At 56.8% G+C, this 13,226-nt stretch overlaps 2 protein-coding genes across 2 annotated transcripts; both read left to right on the forward strand.

Moving 5' to 3' along the window:
- The first annotated feature begins 842 nt into the window (after positions 1–842).
- Positions 843–3,987, forward strand: MRI1 (methylthioribose-1-phosphate isomerase 1). The gene is made up of 6 exons (XM_049788522.1): positions 843–1,005; positions 1,104–1,342; positions 2,079–2,254; positions 2,733–2,909; positions 3,004–3,228; positions 3,772–3,987. The coding sequence occupies exons 1-6, from the start codon at positions 874–876 to the stop codon at positions 3,897–3,899; spliced, it is 1,077 nt and encodes a 358-aa protein (XP_049644479.1). The 5' UTR covers positions 843–873; the 3' UTR covers positions 3,900–3,987.
- A 1,254-nt stretch (positions 3,988–5,241) lies between these two features.
- Positions 5,242–6,952, forward strand: C15H19orf53 (chromosome 15 C19orf53 homolog). The gene is made up of 3 exons (XM_049788534.1): positions 5,242–5,461; positions 5,556–5,611; positions 6,686–6,952. Exons 1-3 carry the CDS (start codon positions 5,365–5,367, stop codon positions 6,809–6,811), a joined length of 279 nt encoding a protein of 92 aa, XP_049644491.1. The 5' UTR covers positions 5,242–5,364; the 3' UTR covers positions 6,812–6,952.
- Positions 6,953–13,226: the final 6,274 nt, after the last annotated feature.

Consider the following 13,226-nt stretch of genomic DNA (forward strand, 5'->3'; position numbering starts at 1 on the left):
GCCCCGTCATTGCGTCTCCGCCTCCTGTAGTTCCGCCCCCTGCGTTCGTAGCAGCCTCTCAGCGTCCGCCCGACTAACTTTGCCCCGCCATCGGATCATGGCTCCGCCCCTTTACCCCCTTCCCACTGGTTCTGCCTCAGGGCTCCGCCCACTTGACTTCAAGGCCCCGCCCTTCAGCTTTTGCCGTCCCGCCCCCTGCGTCTCACATTCAGCCTTTCGGGATTTGCCCTACTAACTTTAACCCGACTTTGAGTCGTGGCTCCGCCCCTTTGCCTCCTCCCTATTGACCCTGTCTTCAGGGCCCCGCCCCTTTGGTAACCGTGATCCTGCCCCTTTCGTTCTGGCTCCGCCCTTCAGACACTACCGTTCCGCCCCCTGGGTCATGTCTCCTCCCCTTTGAAGCCGACGTCCCGCCTCTTCCTTTCGGGATCCACCCAACTCATTTTGTTCCGCCTTCGCATCATGGCCCCGCCCCTTTGCCTTATTCCTATTGGCTCTGTCGCAGTAGCCCCGCCCCTTGGAAGACGTGGTTTCCGCCTTTTTCGTTGTGTCTCCGCCCTCTGGGTCATGTCTCCTCCCCTTAACCCGCCTTTGACTCGTGGCTCCGCCCCTTTGCCTCCTCCCTATTGGTCCAGCCGCTAACATAGTTCCGCCCCTTGCATCCTGTCTCCTCCCCTTTGAAGCAGATGTCCCGCCCCAGTCTTCCAGATCAGCCAATCGAGATTCGTCCCTGCGTCTAGGCTCCGCCTCTCTGACCCTTCGTCCCGCCTCCTCGTTCCGGCTCCGCCCTCCGGTCCCCGATCACTGCGCTCGGTCCCAGGACCCAGGCGACCCGCCCCACGTGTGCGCTGCTTTGAACGCCCGGGCCTCGCCATGGCCTTGGAGGCGATCCGCTACTCGCGGGGCTCCCTGCAGGTCCTCGACCAGCTGCTGCTGCCGCACGAGAGCCGCTACGAGGCGGTGGGGTCGGTGCAGCAGGCCTGGGCGGCCATCCGCGCCATGAAGGTGGGCCGGCCGGCCGGCCGGGGTGGGCTGGGATGGGATGGGCTGGGCCGGGCTGGGCCGGGCCGGGACGCCTCGGGCTCACCCGCTCTCGCCCCCAGGTGCGCGGCGCCCCGGCCATCGCCCTCGTGGGCTGCCTCAGCCTGGCCGTGGAGCTGCAGGCGGGCGCGGGCGGCCCGGGGCTCGCGGCCCTCGTGGCCTTCGTGCGCGACGCGCTCGCCTTGCTGGTCACCGCGCGGCCCACGGCCGTCAACATGGCCCGCGCCGCCCGCGACCTGGCCGCCTTCGCCGCCGGGGAGGCCGAGCGGGAGGGCGCCACGGAGGAGGCGGTCCGGGAGAGGTACTGGGCCGGTGGGGCTGGCTGGGGGGTGGGGGTGGTGGACCGTGTCCGGCGCGCCGGGATCTGGCGCCCCAGCCCCCGACTTGGTGCACGCCCACCGGATGTGGAAACTGAGGCACGAAGCGCTGCGATCCTAGGCGCAAGGTCATGCCGGAGGGGCTGTCAGTGGACCCGGGGCTCCCCAGGGGTGTTTGCACCCTGGCTTTGCCCGCCTCTCTCCATTGCCGGCTTATCCAGACGCCTCCTCTTTGCTCTCTTTTTCCTTATTACTTTTGTTTTGGGGTCTCACCTGGCCACCCTTAGGGGCCACTCCTGGCTCTGCTCACAGGGATCGCTCTTGGTGGTGCACGGAGGAGCCATATGGGAACCAGGATCGAACCCTAGTTAGCCGTGTACTAGGCAAACGTGCTTTGCTCTGCCGGAGGTGTCTCTGGCACCTCGGGTTTTGCATTGGAGGTTTTGCCCTGCCCTGGCTCCTCTTGCCCTTTGCTGCCCCTCACTCAGTCCAGCTTCTGCCTCAGCACCTTGGAACGAAAGCCCACCCACCACCCCATGTGGGTTTCAGCCCCTGCTATGCCATAGCTTACAGCCCTGCACTCTGTACCCTCACTGCTGCCATCCACACTTTACCCAGTGTCAGGGCCACAGAAAGAGTCTTGCCATCCCCCCCCCCCCTCCATGCCCTCCTGCCTGGTGCTCAGAACCTCTCTGTTCTCATCCCTCATCCCCGATCCAGGGTGATCTGCTTCGCAGAGGAAATGCTGGAGAAAGATCTCAGGGACAATCGGAACATCGGGGACTTGGGCGCTCGCCATTTGCTGGAGCGTGCGGCCCCTGAGGGTGGAAAAGTGACTGTGCTCACCCACTGTAACACGGGAGCACTGGCCACCGCTGGCTACGGCACTGCCCTTGGTGAGTGGATGTCCACCTAATCTGACGATGGCCCTCTGTGGATGTGAGAGACAGTTCTTGTACAGTAACACCTAGGGTTTAGTATCAGTTTTGGCTGGATCCAGGTGCTCAAAGAAAGATGGGGGGTAACAGATGATCAGAGGGAGGCTGGCTGAGATAAGGTGACTATTACAAAGAAGAGGAGGGGTGAGGGGCCTGAGATATAGCACAGCAGTAAAGCGTTTGCCTTAGACACAGAAGGACGGTGGTTCGAATCTCGGCGTCCCATATGGTCCCCCAAACCTGCCAGGAGATATTTCTGATCATAGATCCAGGAGTAACCCCTGAGCGCTCCTGAGTGTGACCCCCCCCAATAAAAAAGAAGAGGAGTGCTCTATGTTTTGGAGGTCCTGACAGAGTGAGATACCATGACAGACCCTAAGAATGGGGGAACCTCATAACCCCTTTTCCTGATGCACTGCTCTAACCATGCATGAAGGTGTGATCCGTTCGCTCCACAATCTGGGCCGCCTGGAGCACGCCTTCTGCACGGAGACGCGCCCCTACAACCAGGGTGCCCGGCTCACAGCCTTCGAGTTGGTCTACGAGCACATCCCGGCCACACTCATCACTGACAGCATGGCAGCCGCTGCCATGGCCCACCGTGGGGTGTCAGGTCAGTGCTGGGGGAACCCCAACCCCACCTCCAACCTCACCCTGCCCCCTTCCCACCTCCCCTTCACCCCAGCTGCTCCCTCCTGCCTCCCCAGCCGTCGTCGTGGGAGCTGATCGCGTGGTGGCCAATGGAGACACGGCCAACAAGGTGGGCACCTACCAGCTGGCCATCGCCGCCAAGCACCACGCCATCCCCTTCTACGTGGCTGCCCCCAGCTCCTCTTGTGACCTCCAGCTGTCCACGGGCAAAGATATTGTCATTGAGGAGCGCCCAGGACAAGAGCTGACCGACGTGCAGGGGGTCCGAATTGCCGCGCCTGGTAAGCCTGTGCCAACCCTTTGGGGGTCCCCTCTGCCAGGCTGGGAAAATCAGGGCTCAGTGAAAGACGCTGGAAATTCTCTCTCTCTCTCTCTCTCTCTCTCTCTCTCTCTCTCTCTCTCTCTCTCTCTCTCTCTCTCTCTCTCTCTCTCTCTCTCTCTCTCCCCCTTTCTCCCTGTCTTTCTCTCTCTCCCCCTCCCCCAAATCTTTCCCAGCCTCGTGTTCCAATACTTTAGTTTTTATTTTTGGGTCCCTTTCTCCCTGTCTTTCTCTCTCTCCCCCTCCCCCAAATCTTTCCCAGCCTCGTGTTCCAATACTTTAGTTTTTATTTTTGGGTCCCAGTGTTTGGGGCTTACTCCTTTTACTCCTTCTGGCTCCACACTCACAAGTTAGGACTGGTGCTGCTTGGAGTGAACAAATGGGATGCCAGGAGTTGGCCCCAGGTTGGCCCCATGCAAGACAAGCACCCTGCCCTCTGTATTCTCACCACGGCCTCTTGCACCCAGCCAGTCCCAGCCTTCTGGTCTCTCTTCTCACTCTGCAGGTATTGGGGTCTGGAATCCCGCCTTCGACGTCACCCCCCATGAGCTCATAACTGGAGGCATCATCACGGAGTTAGGGGTGTTCTCCCCCAAGGATCTCCAGGCTGCCCTCAGTGCTGCGGGCTCCTGAGCAGAGGCCCAGGTAGACCCCAGGAGTATCCTTCCCCGCCACACCCATCCATCCCCTTCCCCCATCATATGCTTATAATAAAAGCGCAGAGCCAACTGCTGGAGCTCTGGCCTCCCCCAACCAGCAGGGGCTGTAAGTATCTGGATGACATGAATTTGGGGGCACGCCTGGAAGTTAACAAAATGAGCACTGTGTGTCCTGAGCACAAGTTCAGATCTTGTGGAAATTGCACAGAATGTGTTACAAAATAAATCCATGCTGGGGCCGGAGAGATAGCACAGCTTTAGGGCGTTTGTTTGCCTTGTATGTGGCCAACTCAGGAGTCCGTGGTTCAAATCCCAGTATCCCACATGGTCCCCTGAGTTTACCAGGAGTAATCCCTGAGCGCCACCGGGTGTGACCCAAAAACAAAAATTAAAAGATCCATGCTGGGGCTAGAGAGATAGCATGGAGGTAAGGCATTTGCCTTTCATGCAGGAGGTCATCAGTTCGAATCCCGGCGTCCCATATGGTCCCCCGTGGCTGCCAGGAGCAATTTCTGAGCATAGAGCCAGGAATAACCCCTGAGCACTGCCGGGTGTGACCCAAAAACCACAAAAAAAAAAAAAAAAAAAATCCATGCTAGGAAATATTCAGTCTTGCTGGGGCTCTTCCCTGGCAGAGCTCTGGGGAATTTTTAATCAGGAAGTGGATAAGTCGCATGCATGGCAAGTCCTCAACCTGCTGTACTTCCAACCTCTCTGGCCTCCATGGAATTGTCCAGCTTTTCATGAAAACCTTTATTATTTTTATTTTGGGGGAAGTTGAGCCACACCTGGTGTTGCTCAAGGGTTATTCCTGGCTCCGTGCTCATCACTCCTGCAGGCTCTGGTGACTATATGGGATGCAGAGGACTACTTGGGTCCTTCCCAGGTTGGCCATGTGCAAAACAAAGGCTCTACCCTATTCTGGCACAAAAAACTCTGGGGCCAGAGAGAGCATGGAGGTAAGGCGTTTGCCTTTCTTGCAGAAGGACGGTGGTTCGAATTCCTGCATAGAGCCAGGAGCGCTGCTGGGTGTGACACAGAAACAAAAACAAAAAAACAAAAAAAAAACTCTAATGTTAGATGAATACCATTTGATGTTGACTGGTCCCCTTTTTATTTTGTTTTGTTTTGGTTTTTGGGTCACACCCGGCAGCACGCAGGAGTTCCTCCTGGCTCTACGTTCAGAAATCGCTCCCAGTAGGCTTGGGGGACCATATTGGATGCCGGGATTCGAACTACCGTCCTTCTGCATGCAAGGCAAACGCTCTACCTCCACGCTATCCCTGGCTCTAACTGGCCCTTTAAAAAAAATCTTTGCCACGGTGCGTCCCGTGAGCCTTTGCGTCTTCCGCTCGTCACCTCCCGTCGCGCCCCACGCTTCCGCCCGGCGCTGCGCTTAACTTCCGCTTTCGCCCCGCCTCTTCCGCGCATGCGCGACCATGGCCCAGGGACAGCGCAAGTTCCAGGCGCGGAGACCCGGCAAGAGCAAGGCCGGCACGGCCGCCGCGGAGCGCAGCCGAGCCCCGAAGAAAGGCGGTGAGTGGCGGGTCGGGGTGGCCGGGGGGCGCGTGCTGGGGCCTGGGTTGGGGGACTCCTTCGGTTTCATGCATGCGCACATCTCCCTCCCCAGGCCGCATCATCGCTCCGAAGAAGGCGCGCGTGGTCCAGCAGCAGAAAGTCAAGAAGGTGAGCGGGGGGCCGGAGGGATAGCGTGGAGGTAGGGCGTTTGCCTCGCATGCAGAAGGATTGTGGTTCGAATCCCGGCATCCCATAGGGTCCCTCCCTTGAGCTTGCCAGGAGCGATTTCTGAGCAGAGCCAGGAGGAACCCCTGAGCGCTACCAGGTGTGACCCAAAATGCGAAACCAAAACAAGAAAGTGAGTGTGCAACGGACGGGTTTGGCGCCCAACCTGTCCGGAGACTGACTGCAGGCGCTGGTGGGGCGCACAGTGGGGGCCACGGGGGTGGAGGATGGAGGGAGCCTGCAGGATGCTGCGACAGCAACCCGAGAGGCCGCCTGGGCAGCTCCTCGGACCTCCCTCCGGGGAGCGACAAGCCCAGCTTTGCAGAAAGCAATGCGTCTTGCATGTGTCCACGCCTCCCCGGAGCCTCTTTGGGCCCAGAGATGGTGGCCTGGACCAGATCTGTATCTCCAGGAGTCTTTAGAATGGAATCGGTGGGGTGCTAGGGTCGGGACGCTTTAACCCCGAGTCGGATTTTTGTTTCTCCTATCGGTGGTGTGTTTTCTGTTTTGGCTTTTGGATCACATTCGGCGGCCTTGTGGGGTTACTCCTGGCTGGCTTGAAGGTGCCCGGGATGGAACCCGGCCGGGCCTTGTGTGCAAGTACAGGCAGAGGCCAAGCTCTACCTGCTTGTGCTACACTGTGTTCCTGTCTTGCTGCTGCTCGGACCACCTGGAGCAAAGCAGAAAGCAGAGCAGGACCAGGCCCTGAGGTTCTGAGCACCCAAGAATGTGAATCCTAACCCCACACCCAGGTGCAACTGAACACAAGCCCAAAGGTTGAATTGGCCCCGCAGGGTGCCACTTAAAAACAGAGCCGTTCTCTGATAATGAGTGGGTTGCTCACTGGGCATGCAGACAACCCTGTGATCTCTGAGCACAGAGCCAGGAGTCACCCTGAGCACCATCTGGTATACTGCCCTCTCCCCCACTTCAAAGAGCCCAGGTTCTGAGCTGGGGCCGACTGGACCACCTACCCCATCCCTGGAGCCCCACCTGAGCACCTTGTACCTTCTGTAGGACCTGGAGGTGGCGATCCGGAAGAAGATTGAGCACGAGGTGACGATGAAGGCAAGTTCCAGCCTGCCCAAGAAGTTGGCACTACTCAAGGGGATGCCTGACAAGAAGAAGGGGGCATCCTCTTAAAGACTCGGCCTTCTGTACCCCTCGCAGAGAGGACACAGACTCCCAAAACCACAGACTGTACCCCAGAGTGGAGCAGACCCAGAGAGCGGAAGAGGCACTTCCTATGCTCCCCTAGTTCTCAATAAACCTGATTTTCTGCTCCTTTGGTTCTCCAGCGCCTCTGTGTTGGAGGCGGTGCCTCTTCTGCCTGATCCCTACTTCCCAGCCACAGATGAGACGGACGCCAGCAGCTGAGTTCTTGCACCCCAGGCTGTATACCATCCATGGCCTTTGCTTGACCCAGGCTTACAGCCCCCATCATCCCATGCTACTCCTGCACCCAAAGAGTCTCCACAGTCCCCTCCTGCTAGCAGTGCTCCAGTCAGGGCAAGGAGGGACAGGCCAGCACTCAGAGCCAGGTGGTGGCTGCGTGCTGGCATGGGGTGCCCATTTGTGCCTGAAAACTTTGTGCCCCAGCCTAGTGGTGCTAGGGAGACCAGACAGCCCCCACATCAAACACCTTTTTTGAGCATGACTCCCTTAAAACCCTGGGTTGACCATGTCTCAGCTCCATCATCCTGTGTTGGTTTGGGGATCACACCCGGCAGCCCTAAGGAGACCACACGGCCCTGGGAATTCAGCCCATGCTTCCAGCACACGAACTCCATTCATGGAGCTTTGTGCCATGGCCTTAACTGGCCAATGTTGGTTCTTTTTTTTGAGGTAAGGGGCATAAATGGTGAAGAGAGGTCTTCAGGTCACAGCTCCTGAAGAAATTGTTCCTCATATGGTTCGCTGGGGGGGGGGGGGTGTCATCGCATCGTGATCAGTTCTAGGTTAGTGTGTGCAAAGCTAATGCTCTACTACTTGCACCATCACTCCGGCCCCATACCTCCTTATTCTTAAGCTCACCAGGCTGGGGGGAGAATGTAGGGCTTCCAAGGGCCACAAAAGGCTGCCTGGGGCTTCTAGGCTGCCTCCAGCAGTGTTCACAGGGCCATGTTGTCATAAGGGGAAAAGTCTGAACCCTATTATCTGGTCTGTCAATATTTGTTGTTTTAGGGCCATGCCCAGGCAAGTACACTAACCACTGGCCCTCGTAACATTTGGGTTTTTTTATTGTTTTTGTTTTGTTTTTTGTTTTTGTTTTTTTGAGTCATACCCTGCAGTGCTCAAGGATTACTCCTGGCTCTACGCTCAGAAATTGTTCCTGGCAGGCTCAGGGGATCATATGGGATGCTGAGATTGGAACCACCAACCTTCTGCATGTAAGGCAAACGCTTTACCTCCATGCTATCTCTCCAGCCCCTGTTTTTTTTGTTTTTTGTTTTTTGTTTTTTTTTGTTTGTTTGTTTGTTTGTTTTTTTTTTTTGGTTTTTGGGTCACACCCGGCGGTGCTCAGGGGTTACTCCTGGCTGTCTGCTCAGAAATAGCTCCCGGCAGGCACGGGGGACCATATGGGACACCGGGATTCGAACCAACCACCTTTGGTCCTGGATTGGCTGCTTGCAAGGCAAACGCCACTGTGCTATCTCTCCGGGCCTTTTTTTTTTTTTTTTTTTTTTTTTAATATCTTTAAGGACCATGATAACAAACATGTTTGTTGTTTTTGTTTGTTTTTTGGGCCACACCTGGGGGTGCTCAGGGGTTACTCCTGGCTGTCTGTTCAGAAATAGCTCCTGGCAAGCACGGGGGACCATATGGGACACCGGGATTTGAACCAACCACCTTAGGTCCTGGATCGGCTGCTAGCACCGATTTGCTCTTTCTCCAGCTCCTGTTGTTGGGTTTTAGTTACAATAAAGAACACCGCCCTTTACCGGTGCAACATTACCGCTACTAATCGCCCCCAACTCCCTCCTCCCCCATCTCTTACCTGTATTTGATAGGCATTCTATTTCTCTCATTCACTACCATTGTCATGATAGTTGTCAATGTAGTTATTTCTCTTTTTTTTTTTTTTTTTGGTTTTTGGGCCACACCCTGTGACGCTCAGGGGTTACTCCTGGCTATGCGCTCAGAAGTTGCTCCTGGCTTCTTGGGGGACCATATGGGACGCCGGGGGATCGAACCGCGGTCCGTCCTAGGCTAGCGCAGGCAAGGCAGGCACCTTACCTCAGCGCCACCGCCCGGCCCCCAGTATTTCTCTTAAGTGGACTCTCCACTGTGGTAGGCTTCATATTGTGAACCAATCCTTCCAGCCCTCATCTTTATTGTCTCTGGGTGTTATTATTATACTGTCTTTTATTTTTCTTAAATCCCACAAATGAGTGAAGCTATTCCATGTCTATCTCTATCTCTCCCTCTGACTCATTTCACTCAACACAATAGTTTCCATGTCCATCCATGCATAGGAAAATTTGATGATTTCATTTTTACTGATGTCTGCATTGTAGTTCATGTGTATATGTACCAGTTCCTTTAGCTACTCATCTGTTGTTGGGCATCTGGGTTTCCAGATTCTGGCTATTGTAAATAGCGCTACAATGAATACAGGTGTGCAGAAGGCCATTTTTGTATTCTTTTTGTGTTCCTAGGATATATCCTAGGTGACATTTGTTTTAAAGACAAGGATGTGGACTCAAATAAATTTATTAGAGAACAGGGGCCGGAGAGATGGCATGGAGGTAGGGCATTTGCCTTGAATGCAGAACAGTGCTTCAAATCCCGGCATCCCATAAAGTCCCCTGAGCCTGCCAGGAGCGACTTCTGAGTGTAGAGCCAGGAGCAACCCCTGAGCGCTGCTGGGTGTGACCCAAAAATCAAAAAAAAAAAAAAAAAGATCATGGGGCCCGGAGAGATAGCACAGCAGTGTTTGCCTTACAAGCAGCTGATCCAGGACCAAAGGTGGTTGGTTCGAATCCCAGTGTCCCATATGGTCCCCCGTGCCTGCCAGGACCTATTTCTGAGCAGACAGCCAGGAGTCACCCCTGAGCACCGCCGGGTGTGGCCCAAAAAAAGATCATGGCTTGTAGACTTGCCCTTCCATGGTTCTGAGAGGAGACTGAGCAGGTGACAGGGTTTCACCAGTAGACAGTCCAGGTGCCTCCCAGGCGACAGACACGTGAATTCATCTGTTTCTGCCACTACACAGTCGGCTGCTGCTGCTGCTGCGTGCAAATGCCCTATCTGCTGTGCTATTGCTCCAGCCTCTCTCTAGGGTTTTTGTTTTGTTTTGTTTTTTTTGGGCCACATCAAGTGACTCTCAGGTTACTCCTGGCCATGTACCCAGAAATCGCTCCTGGCTTAGGGGACCTACACCAGGGGATCAAACCGCGGTCCATCCTATGCTAGCGCAAGGCCTTACCCCTTGCACAACTTCTGGCCCCGGGTTTCTTTTTTTTTTTTGAGGGGGGGTTGGATTTTGGGTTACTACCCTGCTGCACTCAGGGGTTACCCCTGACTCCACACTCAGAAATTGCTCCTGGCAAGCTCGGGGGACCATATGGGATGCCGGGATTCGAACCAATGACCTGCATGCAAGGCAAACGCCTTACCTCCATGCTATCTCTCCAGCCACTTTTTCTTTTTTAATTTTTTAAATTGCATTGGGGGGCCAGAGTTATAGCACAGAGGTAGGACATTTGCCTTGAACACAGCCGACCTGGGACGAACCCAAGTTCAATTCCCGGCATCCCATAGGGTCCCCCAAGCCTGCCAAGAGCAATTTCTGAGCTCAGAGCCAGGAGTAACCCCTGAGCACCACCTGATATAGCCCAGAAACCAAAATAACAATAGCAATAAATAAGTAAATAAATCTATTTTGAGCCATTCCCAGAGATGCTCAGAGTTTACAACTGGGGGTGCCTGGAAGATCATATGGGATGCCAGAGATCAAACTCAGGTTGCTGAGTTCAAGCCAAGTGCTCTATTCCAGACTTGGGGATCACAGGTGCACAAAAAAAAAAAATAAATAAATAAAAGAGAAAGTCCAGGACAGCTGGTCTTTGGGCTGGGCTGGGGGAGTGCACATTGCCCCCCATACTGTTAAACCCCTTTGTGTGACCAGCCTCACTCTACAGGCCTCCCCGCAGGGCAGAGCAGGGCAGGGGTCCCCATCCACCTCTTTGTTCCCTCTGGCTTCCAACAGGTGTCCCTTGAAAGCCTGGAAGAGCCTCATTCACTGTTCTTGTGCTCACCCTCCTATTCATACCTGTGCACCGGCTCTGGAACCTTCCACAGGCCCCGAAGCCGGAGCAGATGCCGCACCCCTGACCCCATCGTGGATCCCGAGTGTAAAGGGGTTGAGCACCCCTTAAATGCTCGGAGACACCCCCGTTCCGAAAGTCACCCCAGGAGGTTAGAACAGGGCGAGGCTCCGGGTAACAGCAGTTCCTCCTGAAGCCACCAGGCGGCGCTCGAGGCCGGCCGCGGCTGCAGGGACCTGGACTCCGCTGGACCCGGGGCCTTTGTCCCCCGCGCCTGACCCCAGAGGCCAGACACGGCCTCGAGGCAGCCACGGGGACTGGAATGTCACCCTCAGCGTCCCCGCCACCTCGGGACACCCCACACTGCCTCATTTGTCCTTCTCGGGCCCGGGGCGGGACTCCAGCCGCCTCCCCCGCCACTGACCCCAAAATTGGGGACATGCCCAGGTCACTGCACTTCCGGGCGTGGGCGGGGCCTCTGGGCCTCAGTTTCCCCATTCGTCCCCCCAGGGGGAACGTTGGCACCACTTGACCCCGCATTCGCACGCGCACCCCCAAAACCAAGTTATTTAGAGGGATTTGGGGATCCCCCAAGCCTTCACCTCTGGGGCGTTGCCCACCCCCGGGATATTTTGCTGTGGGATCTGGACTCTCGGCCCGGGAATCTGCATTCGAAGGCAAAGCCGGAAAGGGCCTGCAGGGCCGCGAAGCCGCGTCCAGCAGGGACCAGGAAGGGAGCTGCCCGGGCCGGTTCCTGCTGCAGTGACTGTCCCCTGAGCGCCCGGTGGGGGGTCAAGAGGACCCCGGGGGGGGGGCCAAGCAGACTCCCTACTCCCCAGCTGAGCCTCCAGGACCTCCTCATACCCCCTCCCCCGGGTATGCGGTTCCAGTTCTGATCTGCAGATGCCCAGACAGTGAGCTCAGGGCGGCCAGACAAGGGGAGCCCCCCCGCGGTTTGGGCAGTGGAGGCTGGAAAAGGGGGGCTGGACACAGGCCCTGCAGGTGTTGGGGCTGGGGGAAGGGATCCCTGCCCTCCCACCTCTGGGGCAACTCAGCAGCTCTGAGCTCAACCCTGACCCCGATTGGGCCCATGGCTGGGTGCGGAGCTGGAAGGCAGGCTGCACATCTGTCTGTCCTGGGCCTCAGTTTCCCTCTGTGCCATGTGGGGCCCCCTCCCCACAACGACAATATTAGCAATTGATACAGAGCAAGACCAAGCTCCTGGCCCTGCTGGGGGCTGCGGGCAGCCCTGAGCCTATACTTAGGTGTCCCCAACACTTGTGGGGGGCCTGGGCTGGACTCCCTTTCAGAGGAGAGCCAGTCCTGAGGTCCCCTTTGCTGAGGGATCCCCAGGCAGATTCCATCTAAGCTACCACGAATGCGCCCCCTCCCCGCCCCACCCCTGCTGCTTTCTCTTCCCGCGGCCTTTGCCTGCGATCCTTTGCACTGAGGGACCCTCCAGGGCGGGGAGAGATGCTGGACAGGCCGGATCACATGCTTCGCATGCCGCCCCGCTGCCCGGCCCTGGCCCTAGCACAGCCCTGTTGCTCCAGCACCGCCGCAAGCAACCCCCAAGCACCACCAGGTGTGGCCCCAAAAGGACCTGCCTAAGATCCTGGCACTGCAGGGGCGGGGGAAAAAATTCCTGGCACTGCTAAGGGCCCCATCTGACCCCTGAGGTGAGGACTCCCCTAAGCCTCAGTTTTTCCAGCAGAGAAAAGCCACTAGAGTTCAGACACCCTGGGCTCAACAGATGGGCACCCTGTGAGCCTTTGCTCCCATTTCTGGGGCCACAGTGCTTTCTGGAGGTGCCCGCTGGAACCTGGGAAAAGGAGAAATGAGGCGGGGGGCTCAGAGGAGGAAGCTCAGAGCACGAGGAAGCCCTGGATTTCTGTCCCTGGCACGACATGGTACCCCAAAAACATCTGCGAGTGTCCAAATGAAACTGTCAAGCCATTTTTTTTCCTGTTTTGAGGGCCACACCTGTAGTGCTCAGGGGTCACTCCTGGCTCTGTGCTCTGGAATCACTCTTGGTGCTCGTGGAACATATGGAATGCCACGGATCAGGTCAGCCATGTACAAGGCAAGCTCCATCCCACTGTACTCTTGCTCTAACCCCACCTTCCTTCGACCTGGGAAGGGCTGCAGGGAGGGGGCCAGCAGGGAGGACCCCTGAGAGCACCATGCAAGGGGCAACGTGAGTTCTGTCTAATGGGGAGGCGTTATTGTAATGGAACTGGGGAGACCTGACCTAGCTCAATTTCCCCCAGTTACAGATTTAGTGAGTA

The sequence above is a fragment of the Suncus etruscus genome, chromosome 15, assembly GCF_024139225.1.
Source record: "Suncus etruscus isolate mSunEtr1 chromosome 15, mSunEtr1.pri.cur, whole genome shotgun sequence".
NCBI classification, from domain to species: domain Eukaryota; kingdom Metazoa; phylum Chordata; class Mammalia; order Eulipotyphla; family Soricidae; genus Suncus; species Suncus etruscus.

Coding starts and splice junctions, on each gene's coding strand:
- MRI1 (XM_049788522.1), top strand. CDS start 874: ATGGCCTTGGAGGCGATCCGCTACTCGCGGGGCTCCCTGCAGGTCCTC. Junction 1,006..1,103: donor CGGCCATCCGCGCCATGAAG/GTGGGCCGGCCG, acceptor TCTCGCCCCCAG/GTGCGCGGCGCCCCGGCCAT. Junction 1,343..2,078: donor GAGGAGGCGGTCCGGGAGAG/GTACTGGGCCGG, acceptor TCCCCGATCCAG/GGTGATCTGCTTCGCAGAGG.
- C15H19orf53 (XM_049788534.1), top strand. CDS start 5,365: ATGGCCCAGGGACAGCGCAAGTTCCAGGCGCGGAGACCCGGCAAGAGC. Junction 5,462..5,555: donor CCGAGCCCCGAAGAAAGGCG/GTGAGTGGCGGG, acceptor CTCCCTCCCCAG/GCCGCATCATCGCTCCGAAG. Junction 5,612..6,685: donor AGCAGCAGAAAGTCAAGAAG/GTGAGCGGGGGG, acceptor TACCTTCTGTAG/GACCTGGAGGTGGCGATCCG.